Source organism: Arachis ipaensis, chromosome B2 (genome assembly GCF_059453495.1).
Source record: "Arachis ipaensis isolate K30076 ecotype BB chromosome B2, ASM5945349v1, whole genome shotgun sequence".
Classification (NCBI taxonomy): domain Eukaryota; kingdom Viridiplantae; phylum Streptophyta; class Magnoliopsida; order Fabales; family Fabaceae; genus Arachis; species Arachis ipaensis.
The window spans coordinates 39,224,350-39,250,110 of NC_142437.1; the positions used below are offsets into that span (position 1 = coordinate 39,224,350).

The window sequence follows — 25,761 nt, forward strand, 5'->3', positions numbered from 1 at the left end:
TTGTGTCCATCCTGACAGAAATGACACAACTTATTTTTTATTTTTTCTTTCATTATTCTTGTTAGTTTTTTATAATTATATTTTTTATTATTATATTTTTCTTCTCAAAATTTTTAAATGAAAAAAATGAGAATAAATTAGATTTTCATAATTTGTTCTACTTTATTACCAAACAGAATACAAAAATACTAAATTTTGTATCTTTATCCTTTATGTCTTATTCTTAATATCTTATCTTATCCTATTCTTAGAAAAAACACAATCTTTCCTTAAAGATGTTTAGTTATATATTTTGAACAATGTTTGTTTTGCTTTAGACAATGTTAGTTTTATTATTTTGTTTCAAAAAATTTAGTTTATGATTATGTTTATTACATATTTATAATTATAAAAACTTTAATGTTTGTGAATTTAAAAATTATAATTTTTATGTCTTTAGAAATTATAAATTTATTGAAGTAGTTGTGAAATTATATATATTGTTTAATATTTAATGGTTTATAAAAAAAGATTTGGCGGGTTTGGCCCCAACCCGCCGTTAGGCGAGACGGGGTGGACCAGCCCGCCAGATAGCGGACTTTTGGCGGGGCGAGGCGGGCTTTCCTATTTGCCATCATGCGTGGGCTTACTTGTTAATTTAATTTAACATAGTAAATCGAAAATAATATTTTGTAATCATAAATTTTTTGAGTTAAGTATAATACTGTCATTATCACTATATAATAAATGTACTGAATATGTCATTTTATCTTTTTTCAAACTAAAATACAAATGAAACAGTTTGAAGTCTATAATATTTTTGAACTATGAAAAAAAAGATCTGAAAAAATAAACACATATATAACTGTATTAGTAGCATGTCAATTTTACACTAAACTTTATATCAAAAGACTAATGAAAGTTTATTGACAACCTAGTATTTTACTAATTTTATTTTACTAACCTAGTATTTGACCTAAATATTATTAAACACTTCTTTAAACACGATATTTGTTGTTGATGACTTTGAATCGCCGTCTTCGTCTAAAATTAAAACCTTCATGCCATTGCGACTCTTAATTCTTGACAAAGCAACATAAAGTTACCCGGATGAACATTGATTTTGATAAGTAAAGTCCTATATGTGATAACGATTGACTCTGACTTTTGTTGATGGTCATTGCAAAGCACATTGTTAATGAAAATTCTCTCCGTTGAAACTTAAATGACAATTCTGAATCTGAAGAGATCAAGTTCATTCTTGAAATGTATACTTTGTCGCCAATATTTCTACCGGTCACTCTCGTCACTCCAATTACGTTGTTGCCAAGTTCGTTAACTATTAACCTTGTCCTATTGTATAAACTTAAAGTATGATTTATGTTTCACAGTAACATCACAGCGACTCTTGGCTTCAAAGTCAACTTGTTGTTGGGTAGTCTCGAACATTTAATATCACTTAGGAACTATGGTGTGAAGCACTCTTGTGGTATATCTTTATACTCATCATCTTGACATGTGTCAAAATTTAGATACTCCTTTTTCATCCCTAAAAATATTGTCAAGATGAAATCATTTACCTTTTCGATACTCTCAAGTGTGGGTGCAAGAATTTTCCTACTTTAAAAATATCTATAATCTGACATATTTTACAACAAATTTAAATATACAAAGTCTACCAAATGAGAGAGAGGGTCATCAATAATTGTAATCAGTAGATTATCTGAAATTTCAACTTTTGACTCGTCATCAACATCAAAACCAATATTTTCATTTCCAACATCAAGTATCAAATTAGCAAATTTTTTCATTTCACCATCATGTTCATTTGAAGAAAATATTAGAAATCTCATGTTCATATGCAGCTTTAGAACTTTATAGATGACCACAGATGGAATGAGTTAATAGCTGATGACAATATATCATGTCTACTTCTCTTTCGGAATTACCAGAAGTATTTATCTAAAATCACCTCCTAAAACCACAACCATATCACCAAATGGTTGAAGTGTCTTATGTTGATCGGTAACTGACATAAGATCCCTAAACATCAGATCAAGTGCTTCAGAGCACATTTTATTAAGCATTGGAGCTTCATCCCAAATTATTAAGCTACTTTGGATGAGCAGCTCAACCTTCAAACTGCCATATTTGATGTTGTAAGTAGATTCATCAGTAATTATAATGGGTATTAAAAACCTAGAATGAGTCGTTCTGTCACCAAGTAAGAGTAAATACGCAATTTTAGTGGATGCAACATTTAAAATAGTCTTTCCTTTAGACCGAATAGCAGAAGAGAGTCTATTCCAATCCTACCATACTTATAAACGAAGTAAAAACCACAAGAGTCTGTAATAACAACATTGAGTATCTCATCAAATACTAACATTTTCTCATTAGTCATCCTTTGTTTTGTATATAAGTTTGTATGAGTCAACTCATTTGTGTCATATGCTGACTCCTCCTCTATTAGATTATTTTAAAAAAGGCGAACATTAAACAGCTCAAGATATGACATTGATTGATAGTCTTTTAAAAATTTCACATTGCTGTTGAGTATTTTTTCAATCTCTATAAAGTAAAGATTTTTTAATTCGTCATCAATCATGTTTAGTCTTAACAAAAGAATACGACGGTTTTATGAAATATTTAATAAATAATTCTAAAATAAAATCCATTAATATTATTAATAAAAATAAAAAGAGAATACGAATTTGATATAAGAAAATATAAGACACAAAATATTCCAGTTTTTTTAATTTTTTTTATATAGTATTTTATCAATCAATAATGTTCAAATTGCATTCTAAACACAATCTACTTTGCTAATGCTATTAGATATCAGTAACATCACAAATAATTTTTTTAATTAATGACCAAATACAAATTCAATTACTCTTTAATAGTTGCAATAATTTTTTTATGGTCACACAATAATCTTATAAAATAACAAGCATATTAAAAATTAAAATATGTAATCTTATTCACTGTCTTAATAGATTTATATATTGAATAACTTCCCTAATCAATTAAAAAAATTTTATATAATAAATATCACCTATATCTAAAAAATATGTTAATTTTTCATTCTAATTTAAAAAAAAAAAGACCATCTATCTACATATGATTTTGTTGGCTACTCTCTTCTCAAAAGCTTGAGCTGTCGAGCCTTATGCTCCAAAATAGATTCAGAAATAAATTTAATGACTTTTATTAATTATTATATTTACATTTTGTTGTGAAACAACTAAATAAATAAAGAAGATGTAATTATAAAATAAAGTAAATAAGTATAAATAGAAGACTCTAGTACTATAATTACTATCTCAATATAATAAAGATGATTAATATTGATATTAATATTATATGTAAAGAGTAATAAAAAAGAGTATTTAAAATACTTATAAAATAAAAGAAGAGAAAGAATTGTAGTAAAAATATAAAGAGAAGAGTATTTGATTGCAACATAAAGAGAGAATTGATTTCTTATTACTTGCTTATTTTATTTCAAACGTTGCTTCTACTATTTATACACATGAGAAAGTTTTGATTTCAACCTTCATTTATTTTAATTGTCTTGGAGAGAGATTTCTTCAATATAGAGAAGATAAACCAACGTGGTCATCCACATACTTATCTTAACACATTTATATTTATCTATTTGTTGAGTTAATGATCTCTCCCAAAGATATTGAATGAATAGCAGATATTTCCTCGGGATCCACATAATATTCATGGTCTTGATTAGTTGGTTTACTAAATAAAAGAATAAATAATTAAATTAACTTTAAAAAATTATTTATTTTTTAAATTAGTCTTCAAAAATATTTTTTAATCAAATTTATTTTTAAGAAATTTTAAATTAGTCATTTTAATTTTATCATCACTTCCATTGTTAACGGCGTCAAAATTTATTCATGTGACATAACATATATTTAGTAATCATAATTAGCGGTTAATGCGATAAGTTTATAAAATTAGATCAAATCAATTTTAAATTAAAAAATTTCAATGTGTCACGTTCTTCCCTAAATTAGGTTTTGATTTGATATAATTTTATAAACTTATCGTGCTAATAATCAATTAAGACTCCTATATATATATATTGTAGTATCACTTAACGCGTGTTACATTAACAAATTTTGACGCCATCAACAAAGAAAATAAGAGAAGAACTAATGCGATTAATTTAAAATATTTAAAGAAAGAATTTGATTAAAAAATTCTTTCGAAAATTCATTTAAAAAACGAGTGATCTTTTATAGACAAATTTAACCATTTATTCCTAAACAAAATGATACCTTCATACAAAAAAGCTGCTTTATTTATATATAAGCTCTCATTGTTTATTTTCTATGTTGACCGAGCTTACACAAGAATTAAAAATTGAAAGAGCAAAAACTGGATGAGTTTTCTCTGCTGCCAGCAAGACCATGTGAAAGAAGTCAAAGTCAGCGCCTTGGCACATGCATGATCCAGGAACTTTTACAAGTAACAAGCTTGCTTCTCTTCACATGTATTCTGAAAACTTGATCACTTTGCTCTCATTGATTATCATGGCTGGAGCAGTGATTGGTGGAGCTTTTCTTTCTGGCTTCATTAACGTTGTCTTTGACAGGTTCCTTTCTGTTGAGGCTGCCAACTTGGTCTTAGGCGAGAAGCTTGGCCCTGACTTGGTTGAGAGGCTGCAGACTGCTCTCTTGGCAGCTGAAGCTTTGGTTTTGGACGCCGAGCAGAAGCAGCTTGGGAATGAGCCTGTCAGGAAATGGCTCCATAGTCTCAGGGATGCTGTTTACAAAGCTGATGACTTGCTAGATTCTGTCTTCACTAAAGCCGCCACTCGAAAAGAGGTACCGGTGAGTACTTTCTTGCCCCGTTTCATCATGAATTACAAAGATAGAGAGATGATTATTGAGATTAAAAGAGTGGTTAGAAGAATAGAAGATCTTGAGAAATGCAAAGAAAGCCTTGGTCTGGAAAAAATTCCCACTAGAAGTTCCTCATCATGGAGAACTCCATCTACTTCTCTTGTGAGAGAGAATGTGTATGGCAGGGAGGATGATCAGGTGGCCTTAATCAAGATGCTATACGACAACAATCAACATCAGCTATCTGTGATTTCTGTTGTTGGAATAGGTGGAGTTGGTAAAACAACTTTGGCACAATGTGTGTACAATAATGCTGAGTTGATGAAGCGGTTTGATCTGAAAGCATGGATTTGTGTTTCAGAAAATTTTGATATTGTTGAAATTACAAAGAATGTTATAAAGGAGATTTCTCGAGATGCATCTTGTCTTGAGAATTTCAATTCGCTTCAACTTGCCTTGAAGGGACTGTTGTCTAAAAAGAAGTTCTTTATTGTTCTTGATGATGTTTGGAGTAATGATGGTCATGAATGGAGTAATTTTATAATCCCTTTTCAATATGGGGCTATGGGAAGTACTATTTTTATAACTACTCGAAGGGAAAATGTTGGATCGATAGTCCAAAATTATCGACCTTACTTCCTCAACGGGTTGTCGGATGAATACTGTTGGTCAGTGTTTGCAGATAATGCATCTTTTCCTAAAATATCGAATGGGAGTTCAGAACTAGAAGGAATAGGAAGAAAGATTGTCAAGAAGTGTGATGGCTTGCCATTAGCTGCAGAAACACTTGGACGCTTGTTGCGCACAAAGCATGATGTTAAGGAATGGAGCAAAATATTAATGAGCAACATTTGGGGATTCTCCGTGACAGATAGTAAGATTATTCCAGCATTGTTTATAAGTTACTTTCATCTTCCTGCATATTTAAAGCGTTGTTTTGTTTACTGCTCACTATATCCCAAAGGTAATCAATTTGATAAAGATGAATTAGTGTTACTGTGGATGGCCGAAGATCTCTTACCACCAGCGAAGAGAGGAGAGACTTTAGTAGAAATTGGTCGTGAATGTTTTGATGACTTAGCTTCCAAGTTATTTTTTAAACAAGTTCAAGATAATGGTGGGTATTTTGTGATGCATGATCTATTGCATGACTTAGCGAAATTCCTTGCTGGGGACTTCTTTTGTTGTTTAGAAGAACATGGTGAAGAAGAGGAGATCAGGACTATGACTCATCATTTGTCATATAGAAGTTTGCGCCATACAATGCCAAAATATTTTTGTTCCATTGATAAGGCAAAATCTTTGCGGACATTTTTGCATATCAATCATCTTCCTCGAAGGAAAATGTCGCATCACAATCTTCTACCTCCTTCTTTCGGCATGGAAAGTGCAGCACGTGACGTGTTATCTAAGTTCAAGTACTTGAGAGTTTTATCTTTTCATAAACTTGATGTGTTGCCTGATTTAATAGGTGAATTGATTCACCTACGTTATTTGGATCTCTCTTGGACTCATATTAGAGTATTGCCAGAGTCATTGTGCAACTTATACAATCTACAAACATTGAAGTTACAAAACTGTTTGAATCTAACAATGTTGCCCAATGGCATGCATAATCTTGTAAAGCTGCAACATCTTGATATCCGAAGAACCCCTTTGGAAGAAATGCCGAGAGAAATGGGCAAACTGAAATATTTGCAGCATTTAAATTGCTTTGTTGTGGGAAAACAGGAAGACAATGGAATCAAGGAGCTAGGAGGACTTTCGAATCTTCACGAAGCACTTGAGATCCTGAAACTGGAGAATGTTACCAGTAGCAGCGAAGCAATGGCCGCAAGGATATCAGATAAGATACACATTGATGAACTGTCTTTGAGATGGTCTTTAGACGGGGATGTGGTTTCAAACACACAAGTTGAAAGAAATATACTCGAAAACCTGCATCCTCACTATGGCTTGAAAAAGTTAATAATAGAGGGATACAGGGGTACAATGTTTCCAAATTGGATTGGACATTGTTTATATCACAATATTACTAGTGTATCCCTGGTGTCTTGTAACAATTGTTGTATGCTGCCATCACTTGGTCAGCTGCAATCTCTTCGATCCCTCGACATTGAAGGTTTTGGCCAGCTCGACAGTATTGGGATCGAGTTTTACAAGAACAGAGACAATGATTCTTTGTGCATTGCACCCTTTCCCTCATTGGAGTTTCTGAAATTTTGTAACATGCCATGTTTGGAGGTGTGGCACTCATTTGATTCATATGCTTTTCCTCAACTCAAGAAACTTCAGCTACAGAATTGTCCATTGTTAAAGGGAGATCTACCTAATCACCTTCCTGCATTGGAAAGACTTGACATTACCGGTTGCCAACGATTCGTTTCTCCATTGTCAGGGGTTTTGGAAATTCACACCCTGCACATATATGAAACTACAGAAGGGTCTCAAGAATTATTGTTTGATATGAAGAATTTATTGATTCGGGGATGTCATCCAGAGGTGGAGTCTATGTCTAAGGCAATGTCCATCAACCACTTAGCTTTTCTCAAAGTAATGCATATCTTTAATTATTCCTCTGCAGTAGCATTACCAAGCAATCATTTTCCCAAATCTTTGGCTAGACTAAGAATTGATAATTGTAGCAAAGTGGAATTCCCAAAGCAGCAGCAACAGCAATATGATTTGGTAGAGCTAGTAATAGAAAACAGCTGCGATTCACTCACCTCATTTTCATTGGAGCTCTTTCCAAAGCTTGAGCTTCTTCAAATAAGGAAGTGTGCAAGTATGGAATCACTTTCAATGTCACTGTCACAACATACTGCTCTCCATCGTCTCGTCATTAGTAAGTGTCCGAATTTTGTGTCGTTCCCAGGAGAAGGATTGGCTATGCCTAACTTGGCTTATTTCGTCGTCATGAAATGCTACAAGTTGAAGTCATTGCCTTGTCACATGAATGTCCTTCTCCCAAGTTTAGAGTTTCTCAATATATATGGTTGCCCCGGCATTCAAGCGTTTCCAGAGGGAGGCTTACCACCTAATTTGAAGAAACTTTATGTGGGAGGATGTGACATGCAATTGAGCAGTCTGTCATCGATGGGAAACTTTGAGGCCCTCACTCGTCTTAACATAGAAGGTGCTGGATGTGATAGCATAAAGTCATTCCCTCAGGTAGGTTCATTGCCTCGGCTTCCCTCCCTTAATAGGCTGGGACTCCATCATTTTCATAATTTGGAGACACTGGAATGCAATGAGCTTCTTCACCTCAACTTCCTTCAACAGTTAATAATAGAAGAATGTCCGAAACTGGAGAATATGACCGGCAAAAAGCTTCCTTCCTCTCTGTTACAACTACAAATCGATTACTGTCCTTTGCTATTACAACTGTGTGAGATGAAGGATCCAAAAGTTTGGGCCAAAATTTCCCATATCCCCATCATTGAAGTCAATGGCAAACAAATTCTCTAGATAAGGATTATTTCTTACCAGGTATTGATACTAATTCTCATATTGTGCATCTTTCTGAGCATCATGTTTATGATGGTACCGCTTTAGTTCACACATGCACAGAAAAATAAACAAATTCTTTTGCAGATATAATGATAGGCTAACAAGAAAAAAGATAAACTTTGTATTAATGAGCGTGCCCCTTTCTCATTGGCAGGTAAATAGTATGAAGCAATAAGAGTTGCAGACGAAGAAAATCTCCTTGAAGATCAGTAAAACAAAACAATCTCGGAGGGTTGTTGGAGTTTTGTATTCTTGAAAGAGCCTTTTGAGTGAAACACTTGTGCTAGCTTGTTGCTGTTGTTGTTGTTTGAGTGGAACCGTGTTATGAGAGTTGAAACTAAACTTTGGCTCTTATAGGTCTAATAATATATATTTGTAAGAAGTTTTTTTTGGGTCAAATGACACATACACTACAAACTCACACAGCATTGCCAAGTTTTGAACCCGGATGTAGTATATTAAGAGGTATGCTAATATGCCATCTCAATTCCCTTTAATCGATCTGCTGTTGTGTGGATACCCTTCCCTGGACTCTATATTTTAGCTGATGAAATAAAATCTTTGAAAGCTTAATTTGAATATTCGTTTTGGATTTTTGGTAACATATTGTGCAATTAACAGTAATTTGCCAGTTGTTACATTAAAGAATTTAGATAATACAGACATATAAAGAAACTAAAAGGTCATGAAGAAAAAAAAAAGAAATTCCGTGAGAGATAAATACTAGTACAGACCATATTTGATAAAGCATAAATCATTTGTAAACCAAAAAAAGAAAATGTACAGACCATTTATCTTGATTCTTGACTCATCTAAATAATTTTACACTTATCTTTCTAAAAAATAAGTTGCTAGTTCGGACTTTTCCAATTACTCCAAAGTTAGAATTCACAAAAAAAAAAAGATGATGCTTTGGATATGAATCTGCTACTGCTGCTTCTGTGCAGTCAGAGGATGCTATAATCATATTAATCAAAGCAAGCAGTTCCCTGAAAAAATCATATTAAGGGTATCTATGGATAGAGTGTAGGAATAGGTAGAAGTCTTCGTGGATGAGCTCTATGAATATAGTTACAGAGGTCATCCGGGAAAATTTCCACTCCATTTTTACCCCTAACAAATACGCCCGCCATTTTTAAACAAGGTTGCCCATGGATCAAGATTCTGTTAAGTGCATAATTCACTTTACAAAGAGAAGCGTTGAGCATCTCGTTATAAGCTATATGCAGAAACAGACACTGAAGCAACATGAACCCTAAAACATTGAAATCTCAAAATCGTTAAATGAAGACGGACCATATACATGCAAAACGGGTTCATGACAGATACATACATATACTCATCTCAAATAAGGGAGCATTTCCACCCCATGTCCAATCTATAACAATAATAATTTGGCCAGTAGAAATAGTACCTGACACATGTCATATTTGTGCCTATGGGTGTCTATATTCTATAGGACATGCAAACATGCCATCCCATTGACATATCCATATTTTCTAGTGATAAGTATTTACAACTCATACTATACTGCTTAATGCACTTTTGGGGAGCCAAATCTTATGTCTGCATGCCATATCTCTAACGTTGTTAGCATTTCACAAATTGAAACATAGAAGAGAACTAAGGTAAAGAAAAAGAAATGACCTTTAGCAATGGAGTTTCAGGGGGCCAAAAGATCTAACTAGGAGTGCTCCAAATTGAGTTGTTGAAATTGTGAAGCTCCTTTGAATTGGGACCATAAATAGCCTTAATTGTATCCCTGCAGCAACTACAAAATGAAAGAGGAAAGGAGTAGAATGTAAGGAACACATTCAATATCTTTCTATCATGGGAAACTTTCTTTAACTCTAAGGGATGTTTGGTTCAGAGGTAAAAATGCAGTAAAAACTTTCATTGCTGAGTTTGATGTGAAACTACACATGGAGCTCATCCGTGAAAAGTTCCACCCACTTTTACCTCCTAACTAAACATATCCTAAATGGTTTTACATATTAAATTCTGATTGTTTCTGGAAAAATAAATTTTGGGGCATTGTAGAGGAATATGAATTCTGTTTTAGCAAACCCCAACATCATACAGTTAGCATTGTGCGCCAAATAAATAAAGGAAAAGATTGACAAATATTACAAGTTTATAACAGCAAACTTTCACAGAATCCCGCTTTCCAGCTAGAGCAAAACTATCCTTTGAAGTAAAGAGATAGATGATAAATCCATAATTTATGATAAAATAGTTAAAAAGAATGAAATTATCAACTTAACTTGTACTTATTACTTAAAAATACATGTTTTTATGAATTTTCTCCTAACTATGCTTAATTGATTGAAATATGCTTTTAAGGCCTTTAGAATCATCAAATTAATTTCATTTTTTTTTTTCATTCAATGCTTTGATATGTTTGTTGAAGTTGTTTAAGGTTTAAGAGGCAAAAATGGTTTGGAAAGATGGAAGAAAAGTATGCAAATGTGGAGATTTCATAAAGAAATGAATAACTGGCAAAGCTGCAGAGATGCGTATGCTAGACGTGCGTGTGTACGCACGACTCATTTAAAATGGCACGTGACTCGCGATTTGGGAACCGTTTTGGCCCATTACAGACAATTTTTGAGTCATATTAAAAGCAAGCCTTGAGGAGGATCACACACACATTCACATGCACTTTTTTTCTACTTTGTAGGGTTTTAGAACCTTGAATTCTAAAGAGAGAAGTTCCAAGGGTTTTTTATGAGTTTCTCTCTTATTTTTAGGTTTTAGTTAGTTTAATTGTAGTTCTTAGTTTATAATTTCTTATTTTTCTACTCTAATGTCTTAGAATTTCTCGTTACTTCTTTTATTTTGTTATTTTACGTTCTTCAATCCTTGTTGAATTTTCAATTCTATTTAATGAATTTGATGTTTTATGCTTTATTTTTTCTTACTTAGGATGTTGTTGCTGCTTTCTTGAATTGAGCAGTTGTAGTTTTTATTATTCATGCAATTTATGATGCTTTATTTTTATGCACACCAAGTGTTTAATAAAATGTTTACATTAGTTATGGAGTTGATTTTTCTTTCTCTTGGCTTGGGATTGAGAAATTAGGCGACCTTGAATCATTAATGTCCAAGTTGATTGATAATGTAGAGATATTAATTAATCTTGTTTCCGCTAACGCTAATCTTTTACTAATTCAATTAGTAAGTTAGTTAGGACTTATGGATTAGGGTTAATTAAGCCTAATTAACTTTCCTCAATTTGTAGAGATTGACGAATTAGGTTTGTTCTTTGTAATTATTATGTTGTGGTTAGTGCCAAAAATAGTGATCTTTAACCCTCAACCCTTGCCAAGATCGTTTTACCATTTGAATTTACTTTCTTCTACTAGTTAATTGTCCTAATTGTTCTTTGTTTAAATTCTCTTGACATTTACTCATTGCTTGCTCTTTTAATTTCTTACTATTTAAATTGTTGTCAATTGCAAACAAACCCCCGATCCTCATAGCCAATGATTGAGCACTACATTGCGATTCCTAGGGAGAACGACTCGGGATTAAACTCCAGTTATTATTTTGAATTGTATCATTTTAAACTAAACTTTGAGAGTGTTGAATTCCAGTTTAGAGCTAAAATGAACTTGAGCTTTTAAACTTGTGAATTTTCTAAATCGGTCTTTAGCATTCATCAATAGATATTCAAAGTGCAAAACCACTTGCAAATTTTCAAGGATCCAAAATGTTGGTTCAAATAGAAAGCACCAAAAATTTCAAACAAAAATGGATTGGATGACACTATAGGATCATGTCGTAAAGTATGTACATAGTTAGACCATCTAAATCTAGGTTTTATCAATGATTTCGCCTTTACTGTTTCTTAGTCTCTTGCTACCTCTAGCAATTAGGCAATTCTCCATCTGATCTACTATTCTTTCTAAGACTTCTATAAGCCTTCTCCACAAAAGATCAAACTATATGATACAAGGTTCTACCATATTTTCTACAATAGATGCTGTGCCAACTTTCTTTTTAGTTGATTTATTTCTCTTTGATCTTGTCTAGTCCATCGACCTACCGACACAATATTCTCATCTTCGCAACAATGAACTCATAAAAATTTCCCATTACCCTGCTTTCGACCAGATCAAGTGTTGTGCAAATGTATGTGTACTTCAATAACCTATATATATGGTAAAACTTCAGAAAATTTTAGAAGTATTATGACAACAAAGCGGGGGAAATGTTTTTAGGAAACATTTTCAGCAGAATAACATTTCCTCATCTCTTGATCTTCTTGAAATTAAACAGACCCTTAAAATTAAAAATTGGACTGAGAAATCTAGCATACCTGCAGGCCTCCTTGTTGAATTTCTTCTCGCTAATTCCATACAAAGAATCAAATATCTCTGGCTCTACACGACAAAAATATGGGCGCTCTGCAGAAACAAAATGGAAAATGTAACAAGTTAGGCCTCGAAGCTAACAAAAATCCCCCAAGACGAAATTCAACTACCGAAACTGAGACGGACAATCACCAGAATATATAGAGCATTTCCTAGTAATCTTCTCATAGTGTATGCACCATCCATCTGGACCTATTAAGCTCTTGTAGTGCTGAAATTCATTACAGCAAATCAAGCATGAAGGAAATGACAATAACAAAGATAAATGGATCATTTCGTAAACATACCACAAAACATCCCAGGCTCATTTTAGGCAATTCATTGGTCCCTAAGTTTATTATACAATTATTACTGACAATGCCTAAGCAAAAGGCAGAACTGCCAGAAAAGGTGAACTAAGGAATAAGAATGAAAGGAATAACATAAACTCCAATCAATAACACTATCACATCCTATGTTATAATTACCAAACAATAAAACATATTATTATTCTTTCCCGTTTTATATTTTAAGTGTGGATTCATGTAAGAATGTTTTCTGCATACATATATTCTCATTATAACAGAAGTGTTTGACTTAACTATCTACTATCACAAAAATAAATAAATAAATATATAAATAGAATACGGTGCAAATATATGATTGATGGACGAATGCTAAGGCTTACCAGAGAAGGTAAGGAGTCCTTATATTCTAAAGTCTAAATCCCAACTCTCAACCCTAAATTCCAATTCTTAACTCTAAACCATGAAACTATGAACCTTAAACCCTAAATACTAAATTCTTAACTAGAAATATGAGCTATTGACATAAAATATAATAAACAGAGATAACAAAGAATGTACCACTCCTTACTTTGTAAAGAGCGGGATGAACCCATTGGATGGCAGCGTAGAACTGGTCCTAGCAATTAAATTGAAGTCTTTTTTTTTTTTTCCCTTTTAAATGAATCAGAAAGAACAAAAGAGCAAAATGGAGAGAAAACCTCAACATGTGAAGGGTCAGTGAAAATTTCCTCAGGGGAAGGGAAAGAAGGCCCCTTCTCAAGCTTACAGCAAGCACCACAGCCCTCCACGCAACGCCACCACGCTTCCTTCTTCTCACTCGCCCCGAAACCGGCGTTGCTGTAGTTGCTGCTGCTGCTGCTGCTGCTGCTGCTCTGCCTTTGCTCTTTGGTGTCAGTCTTAACCGTAGCTTTCTGCCGCGGACGACGCGCCGCCGCGGGGGTTATGGTGGATAACTGGCGCGAACGATGATGGGTCGGCGAAGTCGCTGTGGGCAGAGGAAATGGCAGCGATAGAGTGGCGGGAGACATGATAAGGCAAATTGTAACTTCTTTTCTGTTCAGTTGTGTGGGGGCTGTTTTATTTTTTGGGGGGCTTTTGTATATGGTGGGTTATATTTTTTTTGGTGACTATATGGTGGGTTATATGGTGTAGAAATAAAACTTTTTCTACACACCAGGAAGTTAATGTGGCATGGATTTAAGAGTGATATCTATTTTTTGTTATTATTTTTTTGTTCAAATTTGATAGATAAATGTATAAAAGTTCAGATTTTATTTTTTTCAATTAAATACATTTATTCTAGTGAAACATTAATTATAAATATATTTTTGTTGTATTGGGCCCAAAAAAAATAATTTTTAGACTATAATGAATTGTTATTAAAAGAATATTTTATTGTGTTTACTTTATCAATAAAATTAATTAATTTTCATTAAATATTCTAAGTATGCGATAAATAATGTTAAATATTATTAAACAATAAATATTCAAATTCAAAGTTTAATCTCTAAATTATTATGTATAACACTGAAACTTTTTTTACATTTTGTATAAGAAAATAATAGGTGTTATTTTTATTTTGTGAGAGTAATTTTAAAAATTTTTGTCATTTGATTTATGAATGGTTGATTTCTGTATATAGAATTATTGTTGTATTTTTTTTCGGTTAGGTAGAAGTGGTATGTTTTAATTTAATATAGATGTAATCACAAATCAGAGAGTCTTATTTATATTTTAAAAATTTTAAAAAAAATTAAAGTTCATCAATAGGAGGATCAGATTTGTGTAAGTTCACAAATCGGAGAATCGATTTTGTGTAAGTAGTTCACAAATCGAAAAGTCGGTTTTATATTTGGTGAATCTGTTGGTTTTGGGTGTGTATTGTGTGATTATAATGGCTCTTGGTTGCGTGGTTGTAATGGTTCTTTACCACGTGCTACTATTCTTCGAAGCGAGCTTTTTGCAATTTGGAGAGGGCTAATTCTAGCATGGGAAGCTGGGTTTAGAGAGGTTACTTGCGAGACCGATTGTTTAGATGCTTTTATCCTTGTTAATGATAGAAACAACCAAGTGCAAAGTTATGATAATGATTTGGTGACTAAAATCAAAGAGGTCTGGAATTAGAAAGCAGAAGTCAATCTAATTCAAAGAGATGCCAACCAAGTTGCTGATGCTTTGGCTAAATATACAGCATCTAATGGCATACAGCAATTGGAATGGAATGAGCCTTGGGAAGATTTAACAGTGTTGTTGCAACGGGACTACGTCTCTAGTGTTTAGTGTTTTTTCTTTGTTTCTTCTTATCCTTAGACACAAAAAAAAAAAAAAACAAAAGATTTGTTAAAGTTCACAAATCGGAGGGTTGATTTTGTGTTTCAAAAATTTCAAAAAAGTTAAACTTCACAAATTAAAAAGTTAGATTTGTGATCTCCATATAAAAAAAACACACCAAATTTCATACATTATTAAAAAATATTACTATGAATTCAATATCAAAATTAAAAAGTGTTTAGGGATAAGTATTGTTTTGGTCCCTAACGTTGAGGGTCATAATCGAAACCGTCTCTATCATAATTTTCGATTTAGAATCACCCTTAACGTTTTTTTTTTTCGTATTAAAATCATCATTTTTAATAAAAAATTATAAAATTTTAAAAAAATAAAATAAAATACGCGGGAGGAGGGGAAAGGACGCGGGGGTGGGGGTAATGGGGTAGGGGGAAGGGGAGAGGGGGAGGAGGACGGCAGCAGCGAAGCTTGGAGCTGTCGTCACCGTCGTCGTCGCCGTCGCCGCCTCGCCCCCTCGGGCCGCTTGCTTCTGCTTTCTTGCTTTTCTGATTTTGCTTCTTACTTCTACTTCTTGCTTTTTGTTTCTGCTGCTTCTACTTCTTGGTTTGGTGGTGGTGTTGGTGGTGATGGTGATGGTGTTGATGTTGATGTTGGTGTTGGTATTGGTGTTGGTGGTGTTGGTGTTGCTTTTTACTTCTGCTTTTTGGTTTGCTTTTGCTGCTTGCTTTTTGCTTCTACTGATTTTGAATTTTTGCATCTGTTTCTGCTTCTTGGTTTGGTGGTGGTGGTGGTGGTGGAGGAGGAGGTAAGTGCTGGTAGGGGTGAGTGCATTTTTGTCCGAAAAAATTAAAAGGACGATTTTAATACGAAAAAAATGTTAAGGATGATTCTAAATCGAAAATGACGATGGGACAGTTTCGATTCTGACCTTCAACGTTAGGGACCAAAACAATACTTATCCCAAGTGTTTATGAATTAGTTAAAAAAAATTTCTTTAATCCATGAATTATTTATTTTTTTAAATTAGTTTATAATATTTTGATTTATAGTATGAATGATAATTTATTTAAAATTACAAATATAATAATAAAGTTAAATTTAAAAAAATGAGAGAAAAATTTTAAAGAACAAAACTGGAGTCTAAAACATAACTAAAATTATTTGGTACGTATGAATATTTTTTAAAATGTTCAATATTTAAAATTATTTGATATGTATAAATATTTTCTTACGTTCTAGTTTTGCATATGAATATTTTCTCATCTTTTTAAATTTAACTTTATTGTTATATTTGTAATTTTAGATAAATTATCATTCTTACTATAAATTGAAATATTATAAATTAATTTTAAAAAATAAATATTTCATGGACTAAAGAATTTTTTTAACTAATTCATAAATCAAATGACAAATTTTTTTTAAAGACACTCTCATAAAATAAAAATAATACTTGTTAATTTTTTATACAAAATGTAAGAAAAATTTAGTATTATTGACAAATTTTTTTAAAAGTATTCTCACAAAATAAAAATAACACTTATTAATTTTTTATACAAAATATAAGAAAAATTTAGTATTATATACAATAATTTAGAGACTATATTTCGAATTTGAATGTTTATTTTTTTAATATTTATTGTTTGTATTTAATATTATTTATGCATACTTAAATATTTAATAAAAACTAATTAATTTTATTGATAAAATAAATACAATAAAATATATTTCTTTAATAATAATCTATTACAGTCCAAAAATTATTGTTTTTCTTTAGCTCAATTTTTTTGGCCCAATACAACAAAAATATATTTGTAATTAAAGTTCCTCAAATATTTTAGCCGCCGATTCTTCGTCGCTAGTTGTTCTGAAAACCGGTTCGAACCAGTCGAACCGTGAACCGTTGCCAATTACGATTTGAAGTTTTGAACAGAAGCTAAAACCGTCAAAATTGAAAAACCGTTATTGGACTGCCGAATCGGCCGGGAATCGATTGGTCGAACCGAACCGTGACCCGGCCAGTTTTTAAATTGTGTCAAAAACGGCTGCGTTTTGGTTGCTGAACCCTAACTCCTTAACTTCCCTAACCATTACCCTCTCCTCTCCAATCTCCAGAACGCGAAGCAGCACTCACCTGGACGGCTGGACCTCGAGCTTCCGGCGCAACTTCCGTCCAGCCACCGTCGCCGTCGCAACTTCCGTCTAGCCAACGTCAGCCAGCTCTGTTCGCGCAGCCACTTTCCATCGCGCAGTAGCTCTGTTGATCTTCGAAAACCGAAACCACCGCCAGCGCCACTTTCGGTCGCGCAGCCACTTCCCCCGGCGCCAGCTCTGTTCCATACTTCCACCCCGTCAGCCACTGTCTTGCCTCTTGCCAGCCACTATCCCCGCCAGCTCTGCTTTTTTCCAGGCTTCCAGCTTCTAGCCCTAGGTATTTATTTTTTTCTTTGTAATAATAATTGTTGAATAATTGATTGCGATAAGGATCACTGCCGGAAACGAGCCTTTTCTCATGTCTCCCGAACACAAAGCCAATTGAGATGAAAACTTATATTTGCCCCTTTACTTCTGTTGTCGGCATACTGGTCTTGGCCTTTAGGTAGCGTTTGGTAGAGAGATAGAGACTGAAAGACTGAGACTGGGAGACAGAGACTAAGAGACAGAGACCGAAATAAATTTTAATATTCTGTTTGGTGCAAAGTGAGAGACAGAAATTGAAACAAGAATAAAAGTTTAATTTAATTTGCACAAAAGATAAAATTGGAATTAATTAATTGAATAAGGGTATTTTAGGTATAAAATGTTATTAAAATTTCAGTCTCTGTCTCTAAAAATTTCAGTCCTCTGTGTCCCTACTTTTTGGAGATACTGAAGTACTGAAATTTTAGGGACAGAGACAGAAATTTTAGTGTCAGTCTTTGAGCCAACAAACATGATACTGTGTCTCAGTCTCTCAGTCTCTGTCTCAGTATCTCAAAACAAACGCTATCTTATATTGATTAGTGATTAGCTCTGGTTCATTACTGATTTTGTGTGTTGTGTTTTACTGTTTTGTTTTGTGATTTAATTGTACCTAGATTGTGACTCTGTTGATTATTTGATGGCAATTATTGCACTGTTTCTGACTGATTAGTGATTAGCTCAGTGCTCAATTGTTCATTTGTTCTTCACTTGTTCATCATTTTTTTTTGTTTTTTACGCTCTGTTTCTGTCTTTCGAAGGTTTGGTTGATTGGTTGTGTTGTTAATTTTTGTTGAACCATTATTTGATTGTTGGTTTACTCTGGTTCTGCTGCTGTTTATTGATTATTGATTATTTCGAAGCTCTGTGCTGCTGTTTTTGTATTGTGATTTTAATTTACTAATTATTGATTTTGAATGTCTTGTGATTGTTGATTAGTGATGTGTTGCTGACTTGTGTTTGTTTAACTGTTTTGTGATTTACATGTGCTTGGATTGTGACTGCTTTTCTGATTTATTGAGTAACATGATGAAGGAGCATTAAAGTGTCAAGTTTAGCTCTGGGCTATTGTGAAATCCTTTTGCTTTTCCTGATTTGTTTTGAGTATCTTCAAGTGAATACAATTTTGTTGTGAGAACAGAGACACCTCTCTTGATTAGAAATTTGTGGTATGTTAGGTAGCAGGTTAGAATTAGGTGGCAATAGCTTTGAGTCTGTAGCTATGGAAGAATGAGGTTTCTGAACTTCTAGTTTGTGTTAAATGATATGGAGTGTATAGCTGCTACTTCAAGGAACCTTCATTCTTTTTTTTTTTTTTTGGTGAGGAAACCTTGATTCTTTTTCTTTGTTTCTTGGACAAATTTAAACCAAAGTTGGAAATGGTTTGATATTTTTTGGTATTTTTTTTATGTAATTGCTTTAATTGATTAATGTCATCACAGCAAATATTTATAAGATGAAGAAAGAATTTTGGTTTCTCTTATAGCAAACTTTGAAAGCAAAAGCTTAAGTTCATTAAAGTATTTAAGTTTGTACTTTATCTAAAGGTCTTAAATTGATGATATTTTATGTAGTGCTTTAAATTTTGAAGATATTTTAAAATTTATATTAGATTATAATTATATTTTAGAGTGTTTTATTTATAATTTATTTATTATTTTAATATAAAACGGCTTTTTCAGTTAGATCACAGTTAAACCAATTAGACCACTAAACCAGTAAACCAATAACTAAAGCAGTTTGATGACCGGTTCGATTTTCAGAACCTAAATTCTCACTCTTACGCACGCCAACCGTTACGACTCTTCCGTCTTCCACTTCTTAACTCTCCCCTTCCAACAAGAACAACAACAACTATCTCTACGCCGTCATTTCTAATCTGCTGCGCTGTGCACCAATGTCGATTGCCACTCAGCACGTTCTTCAGGTGAGGGACAAAATCGAACTTTCCGACATTGAGCGCAGGATCTTCGATAGGCTTCTCGCCACTGTCCGCCACTTCAACCTCCAAACTCAGGTCCGCGTCGCCGGCGGCTGGGTCCGTGACAAGGTCCCCCCTTTTCTATCTGTAGATAGCTCTTTAGCCCTAATTTTTCTGTTTGGGATTTGAATTTGGTTGGTTTTGCAGCTCCTGGCGAAGGATTGCTATGACATCGATATCGCTCTTGACAATATGATGGGCACCGAGTTTGTCAACAAGGTGAAGGAGTACTTGGTGTCCATCGGTGAAGGTAAAGATGTTCATGATAAGGGCAAGATTAAGCCGTATGTTCCTCCCGATTTCTCTTCTTTATTGCTTTCTTTTACAATTTTATTGTATGTTTCTCATGTATTACTCTGTTTAGTCATGAAAATTGAATTCTTTGAAGCAATGTAGAACATAAATGACATTTTTATTTTTTGGCAGCAACCCTCCCCGGTCTAAACATTTGGAGACAGCAATGATGCGTTGGTTTGATATGAAGATTGATTTTGTTAACTTAAGGAGTGAAGAGTATACTGAGAATAGCCGCATTCCTTCTAAGGTATGTTACCGCACACACTTAATGGTATTCTTGCTATATGCATATTCCACTTCTTTTCTTTTGATTTATTGTCATGTAAGATAAGATGTTCTGCTAATTTCCTCCTAGTTGGACTCACGTGAATGTCTTGTCTTGTTATCGATGAAGGTGAATTTCCTCTATGTTTTGCACTCTCCTTGTTTATTAAGCTAATTTTATGGCAACATGAACGTGTTGATTATATACCATTGCAATGTGTGCGTGTGTGTATTCTCCGCATGACCAAGTCAAGTTCAACCGAATAAAGTTTTTCTTCATGTCTAACAGCAAAGCTTTGGCACACCTGAAGTGGATGCATATAGGAGGGATTTGACAATTAACAGGTATCTTTGTGTTTTTATACCTGGGCTATGGCCTATCATTTTTTTTCGGTGAATGTTTGGTTGTGCATGACAGCTTATTCTACAATATCCACACTGACTCGGTTGAAGATTTTACGAAGAGAGGTTAGAATTGATATATTGCCAAAACAAGTATAAGAATTACTTGACCCTCCCTCCCCTTCTTCCCTCCACACATTTCTTTTTTATATCTCCACATGTAACAATCTCATTGGCACTTTGCAGGGATCTCAGACCTTAAGTCTGGAAGGATAGTGACTCCTTTACCTCCAAAAGCTACCTTTCTTGATGACCCTTTACGAGTTCTTCGAGCCATTAGATTTGGTATACTTTAATTTCGAAGATATTTGCATTTTTGTATATCCGGTGAACGTTATATATATATATATATATATATATATATATATATATATATATATATATATATATATATATTTTGTATGCTTTTATATGAAGATTAAACTAGGTTTCAAGCTCTATTTAAGAGAGATGTGTTTTATTATATTTAGGTGTTAGATTTGAATTCACTCTAGATGAAGATCTGAAAGTAGCTGCTGCATGTGGTGATGTGAAAGATGCTCTAGCTGCTAAAATTAGCAAAGAGCGCATTGGAACAGAGGTATGTGCTAACCCTCCCATTCCCTTCAATATGGATACTTAGGAAGTGGTTTTCAATTACGGAATGCTATTGGATATTTTGAAGGAAATAACTTACACATAAAATTGAAAATTTAGCCATCTATGGGCTTGCGTCTTATTTTATAGGTTGATCTTATGTTATCTGGAAATCAACCTGTCAAAGCATTGACTCATATTTGTGATCTGACATTATTTTGGAATGTGTTCAGTCTTCCTTCTGAGTTTGAACCTGCTATTCCAGATGGATGTGAAAGGTAAGTTTGCAGTTTTTTTTTTCTTTTTTTTAAATAGGTTAAAAGGTGTAGAATGACTGCAAATCCTTTTATTAGTTTCAACCACATCTTGCACATAGAGAAAGAGTAGCTGAATATTATTGCGACTTTTACCCACCAAAAAAAAAGAAGAAAAAACAATAGTAGTTAGTGCACCACTAGCAACCTTAGATATTTGTTGTGAACTTCAAATTTGAAAGAAGTTTCATTATAATATTTTGAGACGTGTTATTATTGTATTCACAAACACAATCCTAATCATTTTTTCTTTTTTCAAGTTCATTTCTTTTTTTTCCCCTCATCACATTACATGTTATAAAAGCCTTGTGAAATATATGGAGATGTTTGCAAAACCAAATGTTATGAAAAGGAATAGAGGTGAAAACCATAAGTTGGATGTAAGATGCATCAATTTTTTACATAAACGCATATGGCTCTTCTTGGCTCTAGTATTCAATTAACTTTTGATATAAGATCAGACATTGGTTGAACTTGACAGATGACATGAAGTGCCAAATTATGAAGAAATTGGTCTGTGGTTTGTGGATAAGAAGAAATTGTTTGGTTTTTGTTAGTTTTATGACGTAGTTTGATGTTGGTTTAGTGTATTATGGACTTGAAATATTGTAGCAATGATAGTTTTTATTGAACAAGTAGTTTGGATGAATGGTTTGAGAAAATTGATAGTTATATTATTAATGGGTTAAGGAGAGAGTACAAAGGCTAGTGGAATTTGTGTTTGTTAGTTGATTACAATGAACTCCATGATAGTCTATTTATAGGCTTCTTAAGTTGATTCTAAATAATTCTAAGGCTTAGATATTTCTAGATATTAACCTATATATTTTTAAATTTAGATATTTCTAGTACTTCATTTATTTACTTAACTTCTAGACTTCTCCATCAAAATATCTAAATATTTATTTTTATGAAACAAAATCATGAGAATTCTAGAGAATTCCACAAATGTGTAGCATAATCAATAGTTTATTAGCAATACTACTGGAGTAGTTGACCAAATTATGAAGAACCACTTTTCTCACTTTTATTCCTTCACTACCTAAATGGCTAAACCCTATTTTTGCTTTTGGTTCTCTATTTTGTTTTTTATTATTAACTTGCACAAGACAAAACGGTTATTTTTCTTGGCAATGGTGATCAGCTAATTCTTTCACTTTATCCAGGCTTTGCATTGCTTACTTGGATACTGCATGGAACCTTATCCATTTACTCAAAGATTCAACCTTTAAAGTGAGTAATGTGCTTTTCATTTTTACCATAATCCATCTTCACATATATTGTTGTCACAATAGAAAATTGGTGACATTCGATTATCATTTTTGGATTGCTTGATTATATTTGGTCATGATAAGTGATTCCTTTGTGTTACTTAGGACAGAGAAAGGAGATTGTCACTTTTTGCTGCATTGTTCCTCCCACTTAAAAATATCACTTACCAAGTTAAGAAAGCGAAGATGGTATGTGTCTCGTCCACTCTATGTGATACTATTTTTGAATTTGTAATGTTCTTTTTGAGCTTTGAACTGGTACATCTAGCAAAGTGTCTAAATTAGAAATCTAGTGTCTTGCTTTGTTCTTTTTTTCCCCCTTTGGTTGGTGTTTTGGAGTATTTCATATTAGACCTATAGAAACCAAAATCTATATATAGTTAGACTGTCATGCGACACATGTAGAGATGACAACCACACTATTAGACAATCTTGGGAGGGACTGTTTGTCTCATTTCAAGGATTATTTATATTGAGCTCAAGTTTTATTCGACACTCAATTGAAAACTCAAGCTGATTTTATCCGTGAAATCTTATTTATGAGGAACATTTTAATATTCTTATATGATGCAGTTTCTTTAGTCAGTCTTCTTGTATTCCAAATAACATGCTGGTTTAAGAGGATAACATGTTATTTTGAATTATAGGTTCCTGTTGTCAATTATATTATTGGTGACTCACTCAAAAAACCCGAGGATGCAAAAATGGTCAGTTCCCATTTACCCTTAGTACAACCCAGAATAACAGAGTTCTAACGTTTGTATTATATATCATTTCAGTTTTTCAGAATCTGGTTTATGTTTCTCTTGGTTAATGTGTTTGTAATTGTATATGTCTTTTAAAATCCAGGTGCTTCATTTACACCAAGCATCACAGAAATTCTTGTCATTGATTCCTTGTCTTGCATCTAATGAGGATTTGCAACCTGATGATGTTGATTGGATTAGAGGATTAATTGATGATGTCTCTATTGCCTCTAGAGTCCGGGTTCTAACAGGTACACATTGTTCTTGGTCTGCTACCTTAGTATTGGCAGTATGCCTTTTTATTTCTTAGCTCATATTGTCCTCAATCTTCAGTTAATTCATTTTGCTAGTTTTGTAAGTTGTGTTGTATGCTAATTTATTATACTTTACTGTGTTGTGATTTTCATCTAAATTATTTTTTTTAGTGGAACAAACCATGGACACTACCCTCAATTCACTTTATAATCATTGTTTCCTACATAGTATTTGCACTTCACTCAAGCCACATTCTACACTTTGCTTGTTAAGTAATCAAGTTTATGTTAAGCCACTTAGCTAGATTACCCCAATTAAATGAAAGGAAACATAAGTAAGGGATTCCTGGATAAAGTGGAAGTATTTTTGCAATGTGATGCCCAGCTCTTCTGCATCCATTTCTCTAGGATGTGACTGTAAAGTTATTTTACATTATGAATTGCATCTGACATGACCAAGATTTTATATTTGATTTATTTAGGTTTTCTCTTGAGGGAGCTTAAAGGTTTATGGAGAGTTGCACTATTGTTATCCATATTATTACATCCCATTGGCATTAACAACACTGAGGATGAATCCTCACAATTGCACAAACGAAGAGATCTTTTTAATACAGTGGAGAGTTCTATAATAGAACTAGGTGAGCTATATTAGTCTGATACGTGTTTAACTTGTAGCATTGATGCTTATGAGTTTTGCTTGCATCCTCTGAAGAATGAATGTGTAAGATGTGTATAGCTTTTACTGGAAATTTACTGCAGCATCTACCTGTTCTACTTCATATTCATAAGCCTAGTTAGCTGAGCATTTGAAGTTATATCTCTTTTCTCTGTTCCATCTATGCTTGCCTTTGTTTTAGTTATAGTTTTCACCACTTTAAGTGAAGTTATGTAAAGAAGTTAACCAAAATAGGAGCATGGATGGCTTGAGTAAGATGAAATGATTGGGAGCCCACGTTACGTCAAATATTAACATATTTTGGTGGATAACAGGCCTCGACAAAGTTTGGGAGGTGAAGCCTATCAGTGGCGAAGATATTATGAATGTCTTACAGCTTGAAGAAGGACCACTCGTTAAGGAGTGGGCAAGTCATTTTGTTTACTGCAATTTTGTTCGCACAGTCATGAACACTGCACGTTGACTAAATTTGAGGTTTTAATGTATCATTTTCACTTGCAGAAAGAAAAATCAATGGCATGGCAACTTGCCAATCCTTCTAGAACTACTGAGGAATGCATTGACTGGTTAAGAGAAACCAATTCTAAGCGGGTAAAGTTGGAGTGAGGTCGGAATGCCTTTGATCATTTGTCTGTTCCCATACCATGTCACCATGGCACCGAGATAGAAATACGGAACGAACACCTTTGCCTTGGATGATACGGGGAATCACTTCATGCACACATGGCTTGTGAATGTTGTATGAAGCTCACAATTAGGATAAAAGTATTTATGTATATAAACATGATATATGAATATATCTAAAATTATTTATAAAGATATGTATTTATATTAATTATTATTTAAAATTTAACCTTGTAAATAGTTCATATTTTTTAAGCAATCCTTTTTATATATCAAATTAGTTATAGAAAAAGATGTAGAAATAATCAAAATAAAATTGCATGACATAATTATATATTGTATGCAAGCACTTCATGTTGGGGATTTTTTATTTTAATAAATAAATTAATTATAATAATTACTGAAATAAATAATTTAAAAAATATTTATTGAAATAAATATTCTTCTTTTATCTTGTTTTTACTGTAAATGAGATAATTTTGTATATATTTTGTTTATAGTGTAAATGAGAAATGTGTAGTTTTTCAATTTTTATATATGTTATTTCGTTTAGACTATAAACGAGATATGTATTTATAAATAATTAA

General features: G+C 33.1%; 3 protein-coding genes across 8 annotated transcripts; 2 read left to right on the forward strand and 1 right to left on the reverse strand.

The window, feature by feature from the left end:
• The first annotated feature begins 4,365 nt into the window (after nt 1-4,365).
• LOC107627176 (putative disease resistance RPP13-like protein 1) lies at nt 4,366-8,883 on the forward strand. The gene is made up of 2 exons (XM_016330030.3): nt 4,366-8,336; nt 8,512-8,883. The coding sequence occupies exon 1, from the start codon at nt 4,446-4,448 to the stop codon at nt 8,313-8,315; it is 3,870 nt and encodes a 1,289-aa protein (XP_016185516.2). The 5' UTR covers nt 4,366-4,445; the 3' UTR covers nt 8,316-8,336; nt 8,512-8,883.
• A 212-nt stretch (nt 8,884-9,095) lies between these two features.
• LOC107625236 (zinc/iron-chelating domain protein) lies at nt 9,096-14,139 on the reverse strand. Of its 5 annotated transcripts, none has more exons than XR_015905416.1 (5): nt 13,719-14,139; nt 12,866-12,944; nt 12,679-12,766; nt 9,960-10,128; nt 9,096-9,521 (listed from the first exon to the last, which is right to left on the reverse strand). XR_015905416.1 is itself a non-coding variant. In XM_088506278.1 (5 exons), the coding sequence occupies exons 1-4, from the start codon at nt 14,046-14,048 to the stop codon at nt 10,038-10,040; spliced, it is 588 nt and encodes a 195-aa protein (XP_088362404.1). In that variant the 5' UTR covers nt 14,049-14,139; the 3' UTR covers nt 9,096-9,346; nt 10,005-10,037. The 5 variants fall into 5 exon arrangements, 3 of the variants coding, with proteins under 3 accessions (XP_088362404.1, XP_088362403.1, XP_016183301.2); XR_015905415.1 differs by having other exon boundaries at nt 9,096-9,576; XM_088506278.1 differs by having other exon boundaries at nt 9,096-9,346; nt 10,005-10,128.
• A 3,273-nt stretch (nt 14,140-17,412) lies between these two features.
• LOC107627175 (tRNA nucleotidyltransferase cca2) lies at nt 17,413-25,451 on the forward strand. 2 transcript variants are annotated; one of them, XM_088505351.1, is made up of 16 exons: nt 17,413-17,737; nt 19,530-19,816; nt 19,895-20,031; nt 20,174-20,291; nt 20,598-20,653; nt 20,727-20,776; nt 20,897-20,995; nt 21,181-21,290; nt 21,437-21,564; nt 22,767-22,833; nt 22,977-23,060; nt 23,519-23,578; nt 23,721-23,868; nt 24,354-24,512; nt 24,865-24,956; nt 25,052-25,451. In XM_088505351.1, the coding sequence occupies exons 2-16, from the start codon at nt 19,664-19,666 to the stop codon at nt 25,154-25,156; spliced, it is 1,566 nt and encodes a 521-aa protein (XP_088361477.1). In that variant the 5' UTR covers nt 17,413-17,737; nt 19,530-19,663; the 3' UTR covers nt 25,157-25,451. The 2 variants fall into 2 exon arrangements, with proteins under 2 accessions (XP_088361477.1, XP_088361478.1); XM_088505352.1 differs by lacking the exon at nt 24,865-24,956 and having other exon boundaries at nt 25,052-25,243.
• The last annotated feature ends 310 nt before the right edge of the window (nt 25,452-25,761 follow it).